At 43.9% G+C, this 23424-nt stretch overlaps 1 protein-coding gene and 1 long non-coding RNA gene across 6 annotated transcripts in view; one reads left to right on the top strand and one right to left on the bottom strand.

Moving 5' to 3' along the window:
* LOC147007710 (uncharacterized) overlaps positions 1–17064 on the top strand; it is a 50786-nt gene extending 33722 nt beyond the window's left edge. For 4 of the 5 annotated variants that reach the window (XM_085866551.1, XM_085866550.1, XM_085866552.1 and 1 more), the window contains exons 5-14: positions 1428–1596; positions 4322–4404; positions 7869–8007; positions 8233–8339; positions 10059–10194; positions 10423–10529; positions 13593–13731; positions 13957–14057; positions 16357–16495; positions 16722–17064. In XM_085866551.1, coding sequence (XP_085722677.1) covers positions 1428–1596; positions 4322–4404; positions 7869–8007; positions 8233–8339; positions 10059–10194; positions 10423–10529; positions 13593–13731; positions 13957–14057; positions 16357–16495; positions 16722–16864 — 1263 coding nt within the window. In that variant the 3' untranslated portion in view covers positions 16865–17064. The remainder of the gene's footprint in view (positions 1–1427; positions 1597–4321; positions 4405–7868; positions 8008–8232; positions 8340–10058; positions 10195–10422; positions 10530–13592; positions 13732–13956; positions 14058–16356; positions 16496–16721) is intronic. The other variant, XM_085866555.1, reaches the window with a different exon arrangement.
* A 1423-nt stretch (positions 17065–18487) lies between these two features.
* On the bottom strand, positions 18488–23409 carry LOC147007709 (uncharacterized). Its single transcript, XR_015053962.1, has 3 exons — positions 23245–23409; positions 22022–22105; positions 18488–18939 (listed from the first exon to the last, which is right to left on the bottom strand). It is a non-coding gene; the product is annotated as an uncharacterized LOC147007709 (long non-coding RNA).
* Positions 23410–23424: the final 15 nt, after the last annotated feature.

Here is a 23424-nt window from a genome sequence, read left to right as displayed (position 1 = left end):
TCAAGGTAAAGTTCTGGGCCCTGTTCTTTTTCTGGTTTTCATCAATGATCTCTCGGACTCTCTGGAAAATCCTCTTTATCTCTTTGCTGATGAGTCCACCCTCTGCTGTACCATCTGTCATCCCTCAGACCCGCAAGCAGCATCTTCTTCGCTCACTGCAGATCTGGATAAAATCACAAACTGGTCCAACACGTGGAACATGTCTTTCAATCCGGCCAAATCTCACACTCTCACTTTGTCTCTCCGAAAGAACCATCTGGAAACCACCTCCATCCACTTTCTCAACGATCTTCTTGAAGAAGTCCTTTCTTTCAAGCTTCTGGGTCTCACGATCTGCCATGACCTTTCCTGGGAAAGCCACATTTCAAACCTGCCCTCCAAAGCCAGTCGCCGACTGGGAATCCTCCGTCGTGCAAAGTCCTTCCTCGGCCCTCCTGAGCTCCTGGCCACGAACAAAGCTTTCATCCGTAGCCTGACACTGAATCCGGCAGGGAAGACCCCGAATCGGCCGACCATTCACAGTCACAGTGAGACGACTCGCCAGATTCGATTCGGGCAATCAGGAGGAACCGAGCGACCACAGCAATATCAGGATTCCTTTGTGGAGGATATTTTAGATCAGCAGTGAGAGTTTTAAATCTCTATCAATGAGGAAAATTGCTGTGAAATTCCACTTCACCACAATTCACAGTGAGGGGACACACAAACTTTTGTTGTTCATCAACCAAACGTACATTATTATAATTATTTAACGGCCTCAATCATTCCCTCCTCCATAGATAGTCAGCTGGGAAAGGCTGGTTCGGCCTGACGTTCGAAGAGCAGGAATTTGGAATCTTTTCAAAAAATAATTTAACACTTAAAATAAATAATAAATGTGTCTCATGTTTCTTTATTCTCCTTCTTTCATATACATTACAGCACAAGGCCGTGGGTCGCATCAGTTGTGGTGTGCATGGCAGTGCTGCCATTGTAGGTGCTGCCAGTGGCAGTGCTGCCAGTGCTGCCATTGTAGGCCCCTTATAGGTCAGAAGAGGAATTTGGAATTTGTTGAGGGTGCTGTTGATGACTCACCGGCTCTTCACAAGGGACACAGTGGCGTCTTTAACGTCCACCAACGTCCACCGGCAGACAGGACGTCCAGTTGAACGTCTCATCTGAGGGACAGCACACACACACACACACACACACACACACACACACACACACACACACACACACACACACACTGATGAATCACCCTGCCTGTGAAACACCAGGATGGTAGTTTATAGCCGGGTCAGGATTCGAACTCAGGAAAGATAGCTCAGAGACGTGCGTGCAAACCTCTCGAGTCGAGACGATTCTGCCAGCCGATGATTTGTAATTATAAAAAAAAACATGACGTGTATGTAAACTTTTCTTCCCATGAAACGTTTTGACTTCAGAAAAACCTCCGATATCTGCTGAGCCTTGATGTAAAGGCCTGTGAGGTGGGAAATCTTGCTGGAATTCGAGAAAGCATCTTTGAAATGCTTCCGCATCTCCTTTATCTCAACGGTGTCGACAGGCTGGGCTGTCTCGAACCAGATTCCGAAGATGGCGACGACGACGGAGGTGAGGTTGGAATTGGATGCTTCGTTCCTTTTGATTCCGGTTGTTATGCACTGGCTGCGATTTAACAGCAGCAACAACAACAAAACGAACGAAGTAAAGACTTGTTGAAATCGCCGGTGGAATTAAATGTGACGATGGTGATCACTTGACGCTAACGTTTCCCTACTGAATACATCGAGATGGCCGGAGACATGAATTCGGGAGCACGTGAGGAACCATTTAAATTGATACAAACTAATTAATGGTAGTCAGCATGGGTTTACCAAAGGTAGTTGGTGTTTAACAAATGTTTTAGAGTTCTGTGAAGCAGTAGTGTCTGATTGGGTGGATGAGGGAAAGGTAGTGGATATAGTATATCTAGACTTTAAGAAGGCATTTGATGAGGTACCACATCGGATGTTGTTAGCCAAGGTGAGGTCTTGTGGAGTGGCTGGTCAGGTAGCTAATTGGATTGCTAACTAGCTGAGTGGTCGGAAGCAAAGAGTGCCTGTGAGTGGGAGGATGTCTTGCTGGGAAGATGTGAGTAGCGAGGAACCTCAGGGATCGGTACTCGGACCATTGTTACTTGCACAGTCGAAGATTTTTCAAGGATATTGGTCGCAGTCGATTTTGTTATTCTGTTTGTCTGTGTGTCGGTTTTGTCGCCGACGGGTCACAATTTTAAACCGATCTTCACGAAACTTCAGCACATGGTAGAGTTTGTCATGAGGAAGAAGCCGATTGTTTGGGTTTTTTTTTGAGGTCAAAAGGTCAACTCAAGGTCAAACTTCTAAAATCATCAATTTTTATCTGAAAAATTATCAATTTTCTTCCGATTGTCCTGGGCTTTGATTCAGATTGTCAATTTCAATCCCAATAAAATGGACAATTTGATGTATCCATGGCAACTTTTGGAAGGTGGGGGGGTGGATTTTGCAAGGATTGTGCTCTGCACGACATCTTTATCTTGTTATTCATGATTTACATCAACGATTTGGATCGTGGGGTGAACAGGAGGCTTTCCAAATTTGAAGATGACACAAAGCTTGGAGGTGAGGTGGATATCAGAGGAGGTGGTGATCAGATACAGTAAAGTATTGATACTTGCATAGATTGGGAAGAAGGTTGGCAGATGTAATTTAACCTGAGCAGGTGTAAGGTGTTGGGGATGGGAAAGAACAATGAAAATAGAGATTACAGGATGTAAGGGGTAATTTTTGAGTGTGTCACACAGGAGAAGGATCTGGGGGTGGTAATAGATACGGGAGGTAAATAGTCAGAACAGTGCCAGGCAGCTATAGGTAAAACAAATAGGGTTGTCAGTTGTATTCGGAGGGGGATCAATTATAAATCAAAAGAGGTGGTGTTAATATTGTACAGGAATTTAGTGAGGGCCACATCCAGAATGTTGTGTGCAGTTCTGGTCACCACAACTCAGGAAGGACATAGATGCCATAGAAAGGGTTCAGTGCAGGGTTACTCGATTGATTCCGGGCCGAGCGAGACTCAGCTATGAGTGGCTGAAGGAGACAGGGCTTTATACACTAGAAAGGTGGTTATGAGGAGATATGATGGAGATGTTTAAGATAATGAAAGATAGAGATAAAATAAGAACATTAATTATTAAACAGAGTAGACAGTGATAGGACCAGGGGTCATAGCTTGAGAGTAAAGAAGAGGAGAGTTAAGACGGTAGTAAGACAGGGGACTTTTGCTCAGAGAGTAGTTCATGCATGGAATGTTCAACGTGGAAAGGTAGTGACAGCAGAAACAGGAGATAAGTTTAAATGAGAATTAGATAGGTACCTGGAAGTTATGGAGGTAGAGGGGTGTGGGGATGTTGGGAGGACTTTTAGATAGTTTGAGTATTGATGGGTGATTGTGTACGGAGTGCTGTTGGTGGGGGTCTTGTGAAGGGGGGTTGTGTGGTTGATGTCGATGTCGATTCGAAATTTTAAACAAAGGAGGAATTCTCCATGGAGAATGTTTTTATTGTTAACTTTGATGTCATTAGTCACATGGTATGGCAGCCCTATTGGATGGAAAGAGAGAAAAAAAATTGGACATCTTGTTCTCCAAAACCACTCAACGATTGAAACTTCGCACGTCATCAACTCCGCCATGGGAGTGATAGCGATGACGTCATCGCCGAAGTGGTACTCCAGCCGTAATTGGTTGAATCGGAATCCTTGTGCGAAAAATCTGAAACTTCACAGATCTGATGTACGACTCGATGCGAGTGGAGAACGAATTTTATGATGTCATCGGTCACGTGTTCTGGCGGCCAAATTGGATTGAAAATAACAATGAAGTGAAAAAAGAAAATCTTCTCCAGAACCGCTGAACGGATCGATGTGAAACTGCGTGCACCTGATGGACCAGTCGAGAGGGAATAGAGTTTGAAAATAGTTTCATATTCATCTTCGTTGACACAATATCGCCTTAATGTGCTCAAAAGCGTTTGTTAAATGTCCCATTAATGAATAATCAATAAAGCTGTGGATAATGGCAATGTTTGTGACATCATCGGGTGCATGGATAACACGAGTATGTGGGCCACAGTTGTAGCATGTTCCGTTAACGATGTTCAGAATGTTTAGTTGTTCAGAATGAGTGGGCGAGGAGAGACTATGTGCTCCACCGAGTGCCGTTTTGTTTTCTACAGACTTGTCTTTAATGGATCTTGTTCTTATCTGGAGTGCAATGAGAGAGAATGAATTTTGAATCGGTTCCCTCCTTGATGCAGACAAGAGTTACGAGGATTCCTTCGATGCCTCAGAGAGTGAAGTTGAGGATGAGGAATACGAAACACAAGAAAGTTGGACACAGGTAGAGGCCGTTCAGCCCATCATGCCTGCACGACATCAACACCACAAAAAGTGTTTTTTTGTGGGGTTTTGTATTTATTTATTTATTTTAAAGTTTCTGCAGTAAAAAAGTTTCTGTAGTGGGTAAAAACCACACATTAACCACACAACACCCCTTGACAAGACCCTGACCAACAGCACTCCGCACACGTGCACACAATCACCCATCAATAATCAAACTACCTAAACATCCTCCCAACAACCCCATACCCCTCTCTCTCCACAACTACCAGGCACCTATCAAATTCCAATTTAAACTGATCCACTGTTTCTGCTGCCACTATCCAGGGAGACCATGACCTACTCTCTGAGTGAAAGTCCCCTGCCTTGCTACCATCTCAACTCTCTTCTTTACTCCTGGTCCCTGGTCCTATCACTGTCTACTCTGATGAAAAATTCATCTGCAATTATTTTATCTCTACCTTTCATCATCTTAATCACCTCCATCATATCGACTCACAACCGCCTCCGTTCTCGTGTATAAAGCCCTGTCTCCTTCAGCCGCTACTCATAGCTGAGTCTAGCTCGGCCCGGAATCATAGCTACGTCTAGCTCGGCCCAGAATCAGAGCTAAGTCTAGCTAGGCCCGGAATCATAGCTGAGTCTAGCTGGGCCGGGAATCATAGCTGAGTCTAGCTAGGCCGGGAATCATAGTTAAGTCTAGCTCGGCGTGGAATCATCGTTAAGTCGAGCTGGGCCCGGAATCAGAGCTAAGTCTCGCTCGGCCCGGAATCATAGCTCAGTCTAGCTTGGCCCGGAATCATAGTTAAGTCCAGATCGGCCCGGAATCATAGTTAAGTCCAGATCGGCCCGGAATCATAGCTAAGTCGAGCTAGGCCCGGAATCAGAGCTAAGACTAGCTAGGCCCGGAATCATAGCTACGTCTAGCTAGGCCGGGAATCATAGCTGAGTCTAGCTAGGCCGGGAATCAAAGCGAAGTCCAGCTAGGCCCGGAATCATAGCTAAGTCTAGCTCGGCCCGGAATCATAGTTAAGTCCAGCTCGGCCCGGAATCATAGCTATGTCTAGCTAGGCCCGGAATCATAGTTAAGTCCAGCAAGGCCCGGAATCATTGCTAAGTCCAGCTCGGCCGGGAATAATAGCTAAGTCTAGCTAGGCTTCTTCATTAAGTCGAAGGAAAAAGAGGGAGAGTATTTTCTTTCAGATAATGAGGTTTGTTTCCAATCGCTCTGAGCTGAGCTGGCTTATTTTATTTTGATCTTGGGATTTTTTTTTCAGAGGAATAAAAAAATACATTTAAAAAAAAAAAGTAAAAACATAAGAGGGATGAAGTCTCAAAAAAATACAACCAAACAATGTCTGAATGACACCACATTAGGATGTCACAACAGGACACCACAACCCTCTTATGCTTTACCATCATAACATATTTTGGCATTGTTTCATCAGAATCCCACAACAAAAGTAAAATGTTAAAAGATATCGTGATGGTAAACCAGAAGAGGATTGTATCGTATTGTGGCATCATAACGTGGTGCCATTCTGACCTTGTTTGGTTGTTTTTTTGAGATTTCATCCCTCTATGCTTTTGCAGTTTAATTTTTTTTCTCGTTTCTGTTGCTTTTTTTTTTTACAAGGAATATATGAAAGAGTTTATAAAGAAAGCAAAATACATTCATTGAGATAATATACAGACATCAGTGTGTCTCACACACTGAGCTATTTATTTAACAGGAGCGAAACTGCAGCATGTGCTTCTGGGGCCAAGCAGCCGCCATGTTAGAATACCCTTCCCTCGCTAGATCATGAGAGCTACAGGCATAGCTAAGTGTGATAAACACTGGACTTCATCAGCTTCTGGTGACACATTTATGAACATTTGTTTCCACATTTCCACTTTTGTTTGTTTTCCTTCAGAGCCTTGTAGTGGAGCTACGAAGGTGACTGACAAAACTGAGAGTCTGATTCTAGGAAGTCAGAAATATCAAGTTGAGTTGGTTTCAGTGCGAGAATAATTGGATTTCAGATCCTCAATAAAATGGAATGAAAGTGGTTTGCGGTGGGGGGGGGAGAGGGGGTGAGGGGGGATTGTTGTTTTTATAACAACTGTATTTTCTTTACAGACAGAGTCAACAACCATGTTCCTTGCAGACAGAGTCCATAACTATATTCCTTACAGACAGACCCCATAATAATGTTCCTTACAAAGGCCAAAACAATGTTCATTGTAGACAGAGTCCATAACTATGTTTGTTGCAGATGCTCCATACCTATGTCCCTTGCAGACAGAGCCCATAATAATGTTCCTTCCAAATGCCAAAACAATGTTCATTGTAGACAGAGTCCATAACTATGTTCCGAACAGACAAAGCCTTGAAACAAAACACACAAATGCACAATGCCTCGTTATCACTGTGAATCACCTTGCTGGTGATTATAACAACACACGTTAAATGATAAATTAAACACATCAGTATAAACATAAATGGAATCGGCGACTGATCAGGCAAATACTTCACGGCCAAGAACCAAACAATAATAAAATAATACCAAGAATAATACCATCGTTAAACACTCCAAAATGTTGCATAATATAAAATAGAGTTCCTTACTTGTAAAAAGTGATACTGTTGATCATCAATACACACTTTTCACAGTTAATTAATTCACCAATTGACAGGGGCTTAAACTTAGGACCCTGGAGTCCCAAGACAGTCTCCTTAACCACCAAGCCAACATCAAGCTTGTCGATGTTATCATATTGTTTTAATACTTGTTTCAGTTGATTTGTGGTATGCTTTGGATATGTATCGCTTTTAGAATGGTTCTGTCCATTGTCCAATTTTCCCCTTCACGATCCTGGTCTGGTTTGGTTGAGTCCACATTTACATTCGATTTATTTTCGTAATAAGATGATTAATGTTTGATATATTTTTAAATTTCAGGTTGTGTGCATTAGCCGAGAGACAAGGTAACTTCCTCGCATTGGAATCACCATCATAGCTTCAGCCGTTATTGAGGTCGGTCGGGCTACAGTTTTACATTGTTTTGAGAGGGGAACAATGAGAAGAAGAAGAAGTACAAATTGGCATTTTAGAGATCTCCCGATGTGGAGCTTTAACGATGTAGTTTGGCATCTTTTTAAGTCTTGGTAGTTCAGAAAACGCTCGAGAATAAAAGTTATGGCTTTTAAATGCTTATGTCTTCACTCTTCAGCAGTTTGTGAGGATATCATTGTGTACACATTTGAACGGGCGGCCATTTTTTGCCTGTATCGTCCCTCCATATGGAGTCCTACCGTACAACATGACACAATGCCCAAGGCTCGTAATGGAGTTGCCACTCACGCATGGACATACTGACAGACAAACATTTAGCACAGCCACTGAGCTTGGGGAAAGTGCCGTCACTTCCCGGGGTACTCTGGGTAGTGCATCCTTTGTGGTGTTTACACATTTACTTGCAGGAAGAAGAGGATGAAGATGAGGAGGAGTTTGAAGATGAAGAAGATGAAGGAAAGTTGCAAGAAGAAAAAGAGGATGAGGAAGAATTGAAGAAACAAAAAGCAAAAAGAAAACAAGGATGGAAAGAAAAAATATATAATGGTAAAAACAATTCCTAATTTATTCAAACGACATATCATTGAATTAACCTTTTGTCATTCCGATTCACCTTTTGTACTCACTCTGTCAGAGCTTAAACTGCACACTTATTCGTCAACGTTTCCGAGAATTCAACAGCAGTGTGCCGTGCACCATTGGATTGTGGGAGTGAGACCAATGTTCCTTGTGTTTCCATTTGTTTGCTCTTCGCCATATCTCGATGTGCAGAGGACAAGCACTTGGCTTCACAACAACCACGCCGTGCCTCGAAACGGAAGCACGTTGACATCGAATGGGGGAACGATGAGCCATCCAGTAAAGTGTGGCACGTGCAGGTGCGTTTGGGGGGTTTGTTGTTTAAATAACAATTTTCTTTGCAGAGTCCAGAGAAATGCTTCTTCCACAGTCCATGTAAATGTTCCTTACAGACAGTCCATAACAATATTCCTTCCAGACAGAGTCCATAAGAGTGTTCTTTACAGACAGCCCATATCAATGTTCCTTTCAGAAATTCCATGTAAATGTTCCTTACAGACAGTCCATATGAATGTTCCTTACAGACAGTCCATAGAAATGTTCCTTACATATAAATGTTTCTCACAGACAGTCCATTGCAATGTTGATTACAGACAGAGCCCATTGCAATGTTGATTACAGACAGACAGAGCCCAAAAAGTGAATAATTATAAAAAACGTGCATGTAAATAAAAATTAATTTTACTATGAAGCCATATTCATCGTAAAATTAGATAAAATTATTCGGTCAGTAGACACATCTTTTATGAGGCAATCTTTAGAAAAAAAATGAAGATCCTACATTCCGAGCCACATGTTCAAACCAGAGGACAAAATTGGTCCATTTTGGAGCCCTCGGAGGCAAGGGCTTATGTTAAAACTTTTATAATTCATCACCTAACTGTATTATCCCAGCAAAAATGTATCTATGGATAGATAATGACCCTATAATCACTGTGTTATGAGGAAAAAATTCTAAGTTCCATATTTTCAGGAGGGCTCCTATCGTTTCACCTTATTTTAGCTCGTTTTGGCCAAAAAGCCATTTTTAGCTTCCTATAGAGTGAGAAATATGCATCCCAGAAGCTATATGATGCCATAATTGAAAAATTTGGATGCCAATAAGTAAATATTTGCACTATTAGCTTTCTCGAGGAGTCCATTATAAAATTATAAGCCACTGAAGTTGGAAAAAAAATGCGTTTTTCACATTTGGCATTTTTAGGGCCAAATTTCAAAGGTCTCTGGAGATAGATATTTTTGAAATTATGAGGAATTGAAAGCTAACCTTTTGCATGGTGGGTAGAGCCATATAGATCTACATTTAAGAATTTTTTCCAGCAAAATCTAAGGAGGTGAGCTGGGGACCCTTAGGTGAGTTGGCACGGAATGACCCAGAAGTACAAATTGGCATTTTGGTGATCTCCCGATGTGGTACTTTAAAGATGTCGTTTCGCATCTTTTTAAGTCTTACTAGTTCAGAAAACGCTCAAGAATCAAAGTTGTGGCTTTTAAATGCCTATGTCTTCACTCTTCAGGAGTTTGTGAGCATATCATTGTGTACACATTTGAATGGGCAGCCATTTTTCACCCGTATAATCCTTCCATATGGAGTGTAGCTATACTCCATGATACAAGGTCCAAGGCTTGTAATGGAGCTTTCCACTCACTAACGCATGGACACACGAACAGACAATCACTTGGCACAGCCACTGAGCTAGGGGGAAGTGTCGTCACTTCCCAGGCACTCTGGGTACCAGCGACGTCACAATGGCGCCCTCTTTCTCACCACACTCAGCAGAGCATGTCCTCCTCCCCATGGATGCCAGCCGCTGGGGATTGTCCGTGCTCTCTCCGTTTAAATGCTGAACGCCAAGCAAGGAAGCAGCACGCACCATTTTAATGTATTTGGCATGACTCGGCCGCGGTTTAAAGTGGACGTTCTCACCATGACATCACCGAGTCTGGTTGCTCAAGGGTGTAATTTCTCATTTTCATACCAGCTGCATCCTTTGTGGTGTTTACACATTCACTTGCAGGAAGAAGTGGATGAAGATGAAGAGGACTTTGAGGATGAAGAAGATGAAGGAAAGTTGCAAGAAGAAAAAGATGAGGAAGAATTGAAGAAACGAATATCAAAAACCAAACAAGGCTGGAAAGAAAACAAAAATGATGGTAAAAACAATTCCTGATTTATTGAAATGATATTTCATTGAATTAACCTTTTGTCATTCCGATTCACCTTTTGGACTCACTCTGCTGTCAGAGCTTACACTGCATACTTATGGGTCAACGTTTCTGAGAATTCATATACCGTGTGCCGTGCACCAGTGGATTGTGGAAGTGAGACCAATGTTCCTTGTGTTTCCATTTGTTTGCTCTTTGCCATATCTCGATGTGCAGAGGACAAGCCCGTGGCTTCACAACAACCACGCCGTGCCTCGAAACGGAAGCACGTTGACATCGAATGGGGGAACGAAGAGCCATTTGGTAAAGTGTGGCACGTGCAGGTTCGTTTAGGGGGTGAGAGAGGGGGTTTGTTGTTTAAATAACAATTTTCTTTGCAGAGTCCAGAGAAATGTTTCTTCCAGACAGTCCATAACAATGTTTCTGACAGACAGTCCATCACAATGTTTCTTACAGACAGTCCATCACAATGTTCCTTACAGACAGCCCATAACTATGTTTCTTCCAAACAGAGTCCACAAGAGTGTTCCTTACAGGTAGAGTCCATACATATGTTCCTTACAGACAGCCCATAACAATGTTTCTTTCAGACAGTCCAGAGAAATATTCCTTACAGACAGAGTCTATTACAATGTTGATTACAGACAGAGCCCATAACTATGTTCCTTCCAGACAGTCCACATGAATGTTCCTTCCAGACAGTCCATATGAATGTTCCAAACAGGCAGTCCATACATATGTTCCTTACAGACAGCAAATAATGTTTCTTTCAGACAGTCCAGAGAAATATTCCTTACAGACAGAGTCTATTACAATGTTGATTACAGACAGAGCCCATAACTATGTTCCTTACAGACAGTCCACATGAATGTTCCTTCCAGACAGCCCATATAAATGTTCCTTACAGGCAGTCCATAAAAATGTTCCTTTCAGACAGTCCATATGAATGTTCCAAACAGGCAGTCCATATAAATGCTCCTTACAGACAGCAAATAACAATGTTTCTTTCAGACAGTCCAAAGAAATATTCCTTACAGAGAGTCTATTACAATGTTGATTACAGAGAGAGCCCATAACTATGTTCCTTACAGACAGTCCACATGAATTTTCCTTCCAGACAGCCCATATAAATATTCCTTACAGGCAGTCCATAAAAATGTTCCTTTCAGACAGTCCATATGAATGTTCCTAACAGGCAGTCCATATAAATGCTCCTTACAGACAGCAAATAACAATGTTCCTTACAGACAGCCCATAACAATGTTTCTTTCATACAGTCCAAAGAAATATTCCTTACAGAGAGTCTATTACAATGTTGATTTCAGACAGAGCCCATAACTATGTTCCTTACAGACAGTCTATAACAATGTTCCTTACAGACAGTCTATAACAATGTTCCTTACAGACAGAGTCCACAATAATGTTCCTTCCAAATAGAGTCCATAACGATGTTCCTTACAAACAAGGCCAAAACAATGTTCATTGCAGACAGTCTATATCAGTGTTCCTTACAGACAGTCCATTAAAATGTTCCTTTCAGACAGTCCAGATGAATGTTCCTAACAGGCAGTCCATATAAATGCTCCTTACAGACAGCAAATAACAATGTTCCTTTCAAACAGCCCATAACAATGTTTCATACAGTCCAAAGAAATATTCCTTACAGAGAGTCTATTACAATGTTGATTTCAGACAGCCCATAACTATGTTCCTTACAGACAGTCTATAACAATGTTCCTTACAGACAGTCTATAACAATGTTCCTTACAGACAGAGTCCACAATAATGTTCCTTCCAAATAGAGTCCATAACGATGTTCCTTACAAACAAGGCCAAAACAATGTTCATTGCAGACAGTCTATATCAGTGTTCCTTACAGACAGAGTCCATAACAATGTTCCTTTCAGACAGAGTCCATAATAATGTTCCTTACAAATAGAGTCCATAACTATGTTCCTTACAAACAAGGCCAAAACAATGTTCATTGTCGACAGAGTCCACAACTATGTTCCGAACAGACAAAGCCCTGAAACATAACAACAAAACACACAAACACACAGTGCCTCGTTATCACTGTGAATCACTTTGCTGGTCATAACAACAAACTGTACGTTAAATGATAAATTGAACACATCAGTATAAACATAAATGGAATCGACGACTCTGATCAGGCAAATACTTCACGGACGAGAACCAAACGATAATAAAATAATACTTACAATAATACCATCGTTGAACCTTCCAAAATGCTGTTTAATATAAAATAAAGTTCCTTGCTGGTAAAATGTGATACTTTTGATCATCAATGCACAGTCAATTAACTTACCAGTTGACAGGGGCTTGAGATTAGGACTCAGGGATCCCAAGTCATCCACCTTAACCATGAAGCCAACAACAGATTATCTCTGTTGTTCAATTGTTTTATTACTTTCTTCAGTTGATTTGGGGGATGGTTTGGAGATGTATTGCTCTTGGAATGATTCTACCACTGTCAATTCCCCCCACCCCACTCACGATCCTGGCTTTGTTTGGTCCTGTCCTGTCCACATTCACGTTCTATTTTTTTTTCCCGAATAAAACGATTAATGTTTTGTTAATTTATTATTATTTTGGGTTGCATGCATGAGTCCAGAGACAAAGGAGCTTCCTCGCGTTAGAATCACCGTCATAGCTTCAGCAGTTATTGAGGTCGGTCGGGCTAAAGTTTATCATTGTTTTGAGAGGGGAACAATGAGAAGAAGAAGAAGAAGTACAAATTGGCATCTTTGAGATCTCCCGATGTGGAGCTTTAACGATGTAGTTTGGCGGATTTTTAAGTCTTGGTAGTTCAGAAAATGCTCGAAAATGGAAGTTGTGGCTTTCAAATGCTTATGTCTTCACTCTTCAGGAGTTTGTGAGCATATCATTGTGTACACATTTGAATGGGCGGCCTTTTTTCACCCGTTACCATCCCTCCATATGGAGTGTTGCTATACTCCATGATTCAAGGTTCTGGGCTCGTATTGGAGCTGCCACTCACTAACGTATGAACATACTGACAGACAAACACTTTGCACAGCCACTCAGCTTGGGGTAAGTGCCATCACTTCCCAGGCACTCTGGGTACCAGCGACGTCACAATGGCCTCCTCTTTCTCACCACACTCAGCAGGGCACGTCCTCCTCCCCATGGATGCCAGCCGCTGGGGATTGTCCGTGCTCTCTCCTTTGAAATGCTGAACACCAAGCAAGGAAGCAGCACGTACCATTTTAAAGTATTTGGCATGACTCGGCCGCGGTTTAAAGTGGACGTTCTAACCATGACATCACCGAGTCTGGTGGCTCGAGTGTAATTTCTCATTTTCACACCAGCTGCATCCTTTGTGGTGTTCACACATTTACTTGCAGGAAGAAGAGGATGAAGGTGAGGAGGAGTTTGAAGATGAAGAAGATGAAGGAAAGTTTCAAGAAGAAAAAGAGGATGAGGAAGAATTGAAGAAACAAAAAGCCAAAACCAAACAAGGATTGAAAGGAAACAAAAATGATGGTAAAAACAATTCCTGATTTATTGAAACGATATTTCATTGAATTAACCTTTTGTCATTCGGATTCACCGTTTATACTCACTCTGTCAGAGCTTACACTGCTTACTTTTGGGTCAACGTTTGCGAGAATTCAACAACAGTGTGCCGTGCACCATTGGATTGTGGGAGTGAGACCAATGTTCCTTGTGTTTCCTGTTGTTTGCTCTTTGCCATATCTCGATGTGCAGAGGACGAGCCCGTGGCTTCACAACAACCACGCCGTGCCTCGAAACGGAAGCCCGTTGACAGCAAAGGGGGGAACAAAGCGCCATCCAGTAAAGTGCGGCAGGTGCGTTTGGGGGGTGGAGAGGGGGTTTGTTGGTTAAATAACAATTTTCAGAGTTCAGAGAAATGTTTCTTCCAGACATTTCATAACTATGTTTCTGACAGTCAGTCCACAACTATATTCCTTACAGAGTCCACAACTATATTCCTTACAGAGAGTCCACAACTATATTCCTTACAGAGAGTCCACAACTATATTCCTTACAGAGGGTCCACAGCTATATTCCTTACAGAGTCCATAACTATATTCCTTACAGAGAGTCCATAACTATATTCCTTACAGAGAGTCCATAACTATATTCCTTACAGAGTCCACAACTATATTCCTTACAGAGTCCATAACTATATTCCTCACAGAGAGTCAATAACTATATTCCTTACAGAGTCCACAACTGTATTCCTTACAGAGAGTCCATAACTATATTCCTTACAGAAAGTCCATAACTATATTGCTTACAGAAAGCCCATAACTATATTGCTTACAGAGAGTCCATAACTATTCCTTACAGACAGTCCATAACTATGTTCCTTACAGACAGTCTATAACTATGTTCCTTACAGACAGTCCATAACTATGTTCCTTACAGACAGTCTATAACTATGTTTCCTTCAGACAGAGTACATAGCTATGTTCCTTACAGACAGTCCATAACTATGTTCCTTACAGACAGTCTATAACTATGTTCCTTTTAGACAGAGTACATTACTATGTTCCTTACAGACAGTCCAGAACTATTCTTTACAGAGAATCCATAACTATGTTCCTTACAGACAGTCCATAACTATATTCTTTACAGACAGTCCATAACTATGTTCCTCACAGATAGTCCATAACTATTCCTTACAGAGTCCATGACTATATTCCTTACAGACAGTCCATAATTATGTTCCTTACAGACAGTCCATAACTATATTCCTTACAGACAGTCCATAACTATTCCTTACAGAGTCCATAACTATATTCCTTACAGACAGTCCATAATTATGTTCCTTACAGAGTCCATAACTATATTCCTTACAGACAGTCCATAACTATGTTCTTACAGACAGTCTATAACTATGTTCCTTTCAGACAGAGTACATAACTATTTTCCTTACAGACAGTCCATAACTATTCCTTACAGACAGTCCACAACTATGTTCTTTACAGACAGTCCATAACTATGTTCCTTACAGACAGAGTTCATAACTATTGTTACGGATCTGGAAACCATGTGCATTCAACATACAGGTCCCAAAAGTTAGTTATGCCGTTAAGTACATGTGAGATAGAACCCTTCCCTTTGTCTAGTGGGAGAATCAAAGGCGTGCGTTGCGATTTCTTTTAGTTGGGTTATTACATCTAACAAGCCATCGAACAACCATCCCATCTGCATGACCCTTCGGCCCATCACGACCCACCACCAACCGGCTGCCTTCTCGCACGCTGACGTGCCAAGGCAAGATCTCGCGGTTCCGGTTTCTCAACTCCCACAAACGTTGAAACTCTTTCACGACGACCTTTGCAACATTGATACTGTTGCTTGATAAGTACAAACCCTCGTGGAAGAGCGGGTGGGGTTTAAATGCAGGGGGTGAAACCCCACCCAGGAAGGGCGAGTCCATGGGAGCCTGCCCAATCAGGGCGGGGGGTGAGGTCTGTTCGAGCGAGCCCCGCCCCGTTGAGGGAGGTCCATAAATTCCTGAGCACTCTCTGAGGCAGGTTGGTTTTTTTGGGGGGGGGGTTGCTACGAAGGGGTTGTTATGAAGGGGTAATTACGAAGGTTGTTCGGAGGTTTTCGATGGGGTTGTTGTTGAGCGTGCAGTTCTTTTGATGCGGAGGGTTGAGCAGAAGGTCGTGAAGGCGGCGAACGTGTCTCTGCTGGCCCTCTACAAAGAAAGGAAAGAGCGACCCTGACCCCCCTCCGTAGACCCCGGCCATTCACCACCCGAGCTCCACCACGAACCTCGAGTTCCATACGTGTGACTGGGGACTAAACCAGCGACCATTGTCAGATGTCGCATCGTGGAGCACGCCCTTCCTCCGATGGTCAGGTTCACCACCGAACTCTGACCCCCAGCTTGTCTCTCTCCACGGCTGCGAGGGTCCAATAAAGACTCTGGGTTTCTTTTCATTTTGTGTGTGTGTGTCTGCGTGTGGACCAGGAAGCAGCACGCACCATTTTAAAGTATTTGGCATGACTCGGCCGCGGTTTGAAGTGGACGTTCTAACCATGACGTCACCGAGTCTGGTGGCTCGAGTGTGTAATTTCTCATTTTCACACCAGCTGCATCCTTTGCGGTGTTTACACATTTACTTGCAGGAAGAAGAGGATGAAGGTGAGGAGGAGTTTGAAGATGAAGAAGATGAAGGAAAGTTTCAAGAAGAAAAAGAGGATGAGGAAGGATTGAAGAAACAAAAAACCAAAACCAAACAAGGATTGAAAGGAAACAAAAATGATGGTAAAAACAATTCCTGATTTATTGAAACGATATTTCGTTGAATTAACCTTTTGTCATTCCGATTCACGTTTTGTACTCACTCTGTCAGAGCTTACACTGCTTACTTATGGGTCAACGTTTGCGAGAATTCATCAACAGTGATGCCGTGCACCAGTGGATTGTGGGAGTGAGACCAATGTTCCTTGTGTTTCCTGTTGTTTGCTCTTTGCCATATCTCGATGTGCAGAGGACGAGCCCGTGGCTTCACAACAACCACGCCGTGCCTCGAAACGGAAGCCCGTTGACAGCAAAGGGGGGAACAAAGCGCCATCCGGTAAAGTGCGGCAGGTGCGCTTGCGGAACCTAAGCTCGGGGGACCTGCCCGACTGAGTTCTGCAAACCCAGAGTTTGTGTCTCTAAACTACCGTACAAAGGTTGCGAAAGAGAGCCACCTGTTGTTTTCGTTGTTTTCGTTGGGTTTTTTGTTGTTTTGTTATATACACTGTCGTGGTTGATATGAGAGCTAACGCACAGACCTTGCCATGTTGAGTAAATGTAGTTGTTGTTGATATTACAAGTTGTTGTTGGCAGTTCGAGTTGTCTATTATTTATTATGTAACACCACCTGCACACAAACACCACACAAAACTCTGCAAACGCCACACAAAGCAAGTCCCGGCGAGGGTCTGCAATCTCTGATTGGTCGTTTTCTTGTTACCCTGCGCTCGCGAAGCAAAAAGCGGGGTCACATCGTTGGTCGCCCACATGTGCCGTCCGTTCGTGTCCTCATTTTAAATATTCATTTTCTGAGCAACCATTGGTCTGATTGACACAAAATTTTCCAAACAGGCGCGCCTCCTCCTGGATAATTATTTTCGTCGTAATTATGACGTCGCATGTCACGTGGTACAGGCCCCATCTTGGGGAAAAAAAAAACAAAAAACTTTGCACCTCGATATCTCCGAAATTGCTCCCACGGAAAAAAAATTGAAACATGGCTCATTGTCAAGTACTCCCCGTGCGGAATAAGATATGTTAATGAAGATGTTATTGGTGCCTTCATTATGACGTCATAATTCGACAAGTGCACCGCTTGATCTTGTCAGTATAAAAATGATAATTTATTTGCAATTGTTGTTCTGAGTGACATGAAATTTTGACCAGAGGCACGCCTCCTCCTGCAGGAATTTATAATGATAATTATGATGTCATAGGTCATGTGGTACAGGCGCCATCTTGGGAAAACCAAAAAACTTTTCACCTTTATTTCTCCGAAACCGCTCCATGCAAAAAAAAAATAATTGGAGCGTGGCTCATTGTCAAGTACTCCCCATGTCTTCGGTGCCTTTGTTATGACGTCATAATTCGACAAGTGCAACGCTTGATCCGGTAAGTATGAAAAAAAAATTCTCTGCAATTGTTGAAACGGCGAACCGATCAATGCAAAACTTTTGAAGAATTGATCAACTCACCATGGAAAATAGTTTGATAAAAGTGACGTCATAGGTCACTGGTTTGGATAAAAGTGTCCAATAATGCAATGCTCCAGGAGGGTGCCGCATCAATGGGCACCCTTCATTGATGGGGACTTCAGCTTGTCGTGTTGCCTGAGATCATGAAGATGTTCCTCGGTACATTCGTGGAGTCCTTCGGGCTCTTGAGCCGGGACAAGGCTTGGCGAGACCATGGCACGAAATCATGGAATTGAGATGTTGATGTGACACCGGCGTCATGGTCCGGAGTGATCTCTTGTGAAATCCTTTTCTGCAGGTGCTTTTCTCGATCGGACCATCACGCTCGACGTATGAAAAATCACCATGAAGCTGTTAGGGTGCGGAACACCTCGCCCAGATGGATCTGCACTCTGGTTGGCTCCTCATGACCAGTCGTCCTACGGTCTGACTTCTTGTCTTTCACGACAAAGATGTGCCACAAGAATGGCAGGGATGAACAAGAACAGTATACTCACACCGGTGGTAAATAAGGTTATAAATAAGTTTTAAAAAATGCTCAAATGGTTCAACAAGTTTTATTTAATGATAATTATTCAACACAAAAAGCCTTAGAGTGAAGAAACAAATTACTGACACGTCCAAGTGTGTTGAGGCTCAGGAAGCAAAGTGTTCAAGAACAAAAACAACCGCTTGGGAGGTTTGGACGAGTCAACCACATCACTTCGGCTTGGCTCGGAATAACAATTAACAAAACAAACCAACATGAACACCAAAGCAATCAGCACACTGTGCACATCACCTGTCCGGACAGGTATTCCCTCAGCGGAATACCGAAGGTACAAGTCCCAGAAAGGGACGTGTAGAAGGTACGTGGGCCCTCCCTCTTTACATGGTCTTGCGCTGTGAGGACTCGGGTGGAGTCATCACATGGTCTTCGGTCACGTCTAGAACACCAGGACGCTGCTCGCTGTTCATCTCATCTTTAGCCTTGTCACCGGGATCAAAGAGTCTCTGCCCATAGTTGGGAGGGGGCGAGGTAGGGACGGGGCAGGTTGAAAGAAGACCAATGGAGTTAAATGAACACACACACACAAACACATACACAATATCAATGAGTCTTCCATCACTATCCCTGCGGCCAAATTAAAAAACAAACACCAGTTTATCGTCCAGATTTAATTGGGGTAAACCGCTTCGTTATACCCAGAGGCGGGGTTCGGGTGGTGGTGCATCCCGTGCAATTGCATGGGGCCCCGAGATGACAAGGGACCCCCACACGACCTATCGTGGTTCACAATCGTTCGAGACGGGGCCCCCGAGGGTGGGTCTCACTTTGGCCGACAAAACATATCAACTTGTGAGTGGTGATAAACACAGCGCAAGTGGACCGCTCCATCTGAACGAAAGAAAGCACTGTGACATCATCATGGATTAATGACGTTTCTCCCCTGACGTTTAACGAGACAGGACGACAGTCTTACAAAATTAGGAGGTGAGGGTTAGCATGCCTGGTGTTGGCTTAATGGTTCGGGTGGTGGGCTTGGGATCCTAGGACCCTGACTTCAAATCCCCCTCGGCTGTTAAATTAATACCAGGTGGGGTTGACTCTGCCTGTCATCCTTCTGAGGTCGACAAAATGAGTGCCAGCTTGTTGGTGTCCTGTGTTGGAGTGGTGACCCGTCCAGGATTGTGTCCAATCGCCAAGGAGACTGCTTGGGCAGCACCAACTACTCTGCACAGAGGATGGTCCCGATGGATGGATGGAGAGTTAGCACTAGTTAAGAAAGCAAGTGGAATAATAACTACATTTAATGTACTCAAATTCAACAATAATCACAAAACACCCGATCATTAGTAAATGGACAAACACACCTGCAAGGTGGAACGTCGTGTTCTTTGAAATCAGAGCACCTGTCCCAATGATGAACCTAAACTACCCCAGCGGTGCAGAAAAAGCTCAACGATCAGGGGGGAAAAAAGGGTTGAAAATTACCCCAAATCAACTTTTTTCATCACACAAAGCGGCAGAACCAGAAAAGGGTTCCTCGGCCGAGCACGTGTGCTGAGGTGTGTTCCATTACCAATCAGCTTGTAGAGCGCTCGCCAAGTGGCTTAAGCACTCGAGCAAGCAGTCCGACGAAACAGTTGATAAGGAACGGCTGGCTCGGCAAGTGGTCGCACTCTAATTGGTGACGGAGCACACGCACCCCGTGGATCATCGATTTGTGTTTGTGCTTTTGTGTTTGTGTTCTTTTTATTACTGCCAATTATTGTGCTATTATTATTATTATTATTAATATGCTGTTATCATTATATTCTGAGATATCTTTGGGAAAAAAATGTCACGATAAGGTGGAACGACAGACACTTCAGCTGCGATATATACACCTTTCCAATGGTGGAAAAAGCAATAAAATGGGATTTTTTTTTCCACAATCAAGGCTAAAGCAACATGAGCTAAGCGAGTGTGACAACAACACGGAGTCCTCTCACTCGTGAGCCGTGATACAATTGAGGGTTCTGTTGCGTCACTCGTGACACCCTCTCCCACCACCATCAGGAGCGGAGCTACGCGGTGCACATCCACGAAGAGACTTTGCGTCGCCCCACCTTCGGAATTCCCAGTAAAGGGGGAAATTAAGTCGCTACAACCTTTGCCTAATGACCCGTCGTCCTCTTGGCAAGTTTAATTGGTTGAGATTGCATGAGTAATGACCTACTACATCGACGTCAGACAGACAGACAGACAGACAGACAGACAGACAGACGTCCAAATGTATAATATCTATGAGTGTGATGACCGGTTGACAGGGGCCCCACTGGCAGGACCATTGTTGTGTTTTGCATGGGGCCCCCGAATGACTACCGCCGTCTCCGAATGTCCCAGAACGTCTTTCCTTCCGTCCGTCCGTCAAAAACGAAGAAACTTTCGAACCCACCGTTGTTTCTTCGTTTCTAGTCTGTCGTTGTTTCCATTTTCTTGTGTTGTTGTTGTTGTTTCGCTTTTGTGTTGTTCTTTAGTTTGTGGTTGATTGTTTAGCCTGTTGGGGAAGGAACCGTCAGTCCCCCATGGGGATCCCTTTTATGAGCGGTGCAGCAGTTTCACCGTACGGCTTCCTTCCGACATGTTTGCGATTATTTTATTATTTATTGTTTGACAAAATAATAAATAATAAATAAAGGAAGCGGGCGGGGACGATCGACCGGTATTTTGTTTATTTTATTTGTCCGAACCATGAGAACATCCTGGGTGGAGACGGCTCAGTGAGGACATGCCCTGTTGAGGATATGGCTACAGTTTCGTTGCCCGCTAATGCAGTGCCCCCTGAAGGTTGGAGCAATAATTTAGTTAATTACGTTTTATGTTCAGGGTGCCGGAGATAACTTGGCCGTGGGATCTTTAACGTACATCCACCAAGCAGACAGACCGCCATGCTTAACGTCCATCAGAGGGACGACGGCACACACATTGGTTAGTCCCACCAGGTAAACCACAGGGTGGTAGTTTATAGCTGGTTCGGGATTCGAACCCGTGCTAGACAGCTCAGGGTGAGTGTGCTATCTCCGCGCCATCCCGTCAGACCATTACACCCAACGACAGTCACAATAGAATGTTTCCACTCGGAAGAAGATTGTTCACCATCCCCCGGATGTGACGTCATAATAAAATGTAAACACACTGTGATGATTGTTCACCATCCCCCGGATGTGACGTCATAATAAAATGTAAACACACTGTGATGATTGTTCACCATCCCCCGGATGTGACGTCATTATAAAATGTAAACACTGTGAAGGTTCTTCAGTAGTTCAAGCCACAAATCCTTTGGGAGGTTCGTGATGTTTACTGTGACATTGAATGATTGTAAAACTACAATCAAACGAGCTACACGGCGCGTGTGCAGACAGGTAAGTTCACCTGTAACGGTTCTCGCTCCACTGTGAGAAAACGATGTAAACAATCCACGAGATCACTCGTCTGAGAATCCACAAAACACTCAACACCACTCAGGGAGCCTCCCACGGTGTCCCTGGTCGCATCACCATGGACGTCCCGAAGGGATTTTATACCGAACGAGATGTCACAACTCACGTCGTTCAGAAGTGTGGAGTCACTCGCTTGCCGAGGAAGGTTGTGGGTTTTCGTCCTCAGCTTCATCTTATCTCGTTCCTGAACCTGTAAGGACGTGTGCACGTCATCAACCAAAACGATTTCCCAGCACGAATCCCTCCTCCCGCCCCCATTCCAGAACTGCCCGATGGCCGCCATTTTAGGCCAGATGACCGCCATTTTAGACCCGATGACCGCCATTTTAGACCCGATGACCGCCATTTTAGGCCCGATGACCGCCATTTTAGGCCCGATGACCGCCATTTTAGACCCGATGACCGGCATTTTAGGCCCGATGACCGGCATTTTAGGCCCGATGGCCGGCATTTTAGGCCCGATGACCGCCATTTTAGACCCGATGACCGCTATTTTAGACCCGATGACCATCATTTTAGACCCGATGGCCGCCATTTTAGACCCGATGACCGCCATTTTAGACCCGATGGCCGGCATTTTAGGCCCGATGGCCGCCATTTTAGGCCCGATGACCGCCATTTTAGACCCGATGACGGCTATTTTAGACCCGATGACCATCATTTTAGACCCGATGGCCGCCATTTTAGACCCGATGACCGCCATTTTAGGCTCGATGACCGCCATTTTAGGCCCGATGACCACCATTTTAGGCCCGATGACCAACATTTTAGGCCTGCTGACCAACATTTTAGGCCCGATGACCGCCATTTCAGGCCCGATAGCCGCCATTTTCGGCCCGATGAACAACATTTTAGGCCCGCTGAATGCCATTTTCGGCCCGATGGCCGCAATTTTAGGCCCGATGGCCGACATTTTAAGCCCGATGAACAACATTTTAGGCCCGCTGAATGCCATTTTAGGCCCGATGGCCGCAATTTTAGGCCCGATGACCAACACTGCAGGCCCGATGACCAACATTTTCGGCCCAATGACCGCCATTTTAGGCCCGATGACCAACAATGCAGGCCCGATGACCATTTCAGGCCCAATGACCAACATTGCAGGCCCGATGACCGCCATTTTAGGCCAGATGGCGGCCATTTCAGGCCCGATGACCAACATTTCAGGCCCGATGACCAACATTTCAGGCCCACATGGCCGCCATTTTAGGCCGAGTCACGCCCAGGCTTTAACAAAATCCCCAACACGACGAGACACGAATGAAGTGGGTGATATGATGAGGTAATGTGAGGGAGGATGAGATTTTTAAAAACCTTCAGGGATCTTACCTCAGAAATCAGCGACCACCATTCCTCCTCCTCTTCGGACATGGCTGCTCGAAGTGGACGGGGCTTCGTGTCCATGGCGACGATTTTCGTGAGTTCGAAATAAATAATGATAGAACCGGAAGTTGCGACATGATAAGACTCAGGGTTGTTGGAGGTTCGATAACTATCGCATCTCAAAAC

This window comes from Eptatretus burgeri, unplaced genomic scaffold, assembly GCF_056783735.1.
Source record: "Eptatretus burgeri isolate ZD-2024b unplaced genomic scaffold, Ebu_testis_v1 Ebu_testis_scaffold_43, whole genome shotgun sequence".
Classification (NCBI taxonomy): Eukaryota; Metazoa; Chordata; class Myxini; order Myxiniformes; family Myxinidae; genus Eptatretus; species Eptatretus burgeri.
This window is presented reverse-complemented; position numbering and strand designations above follow the sequence as displayed.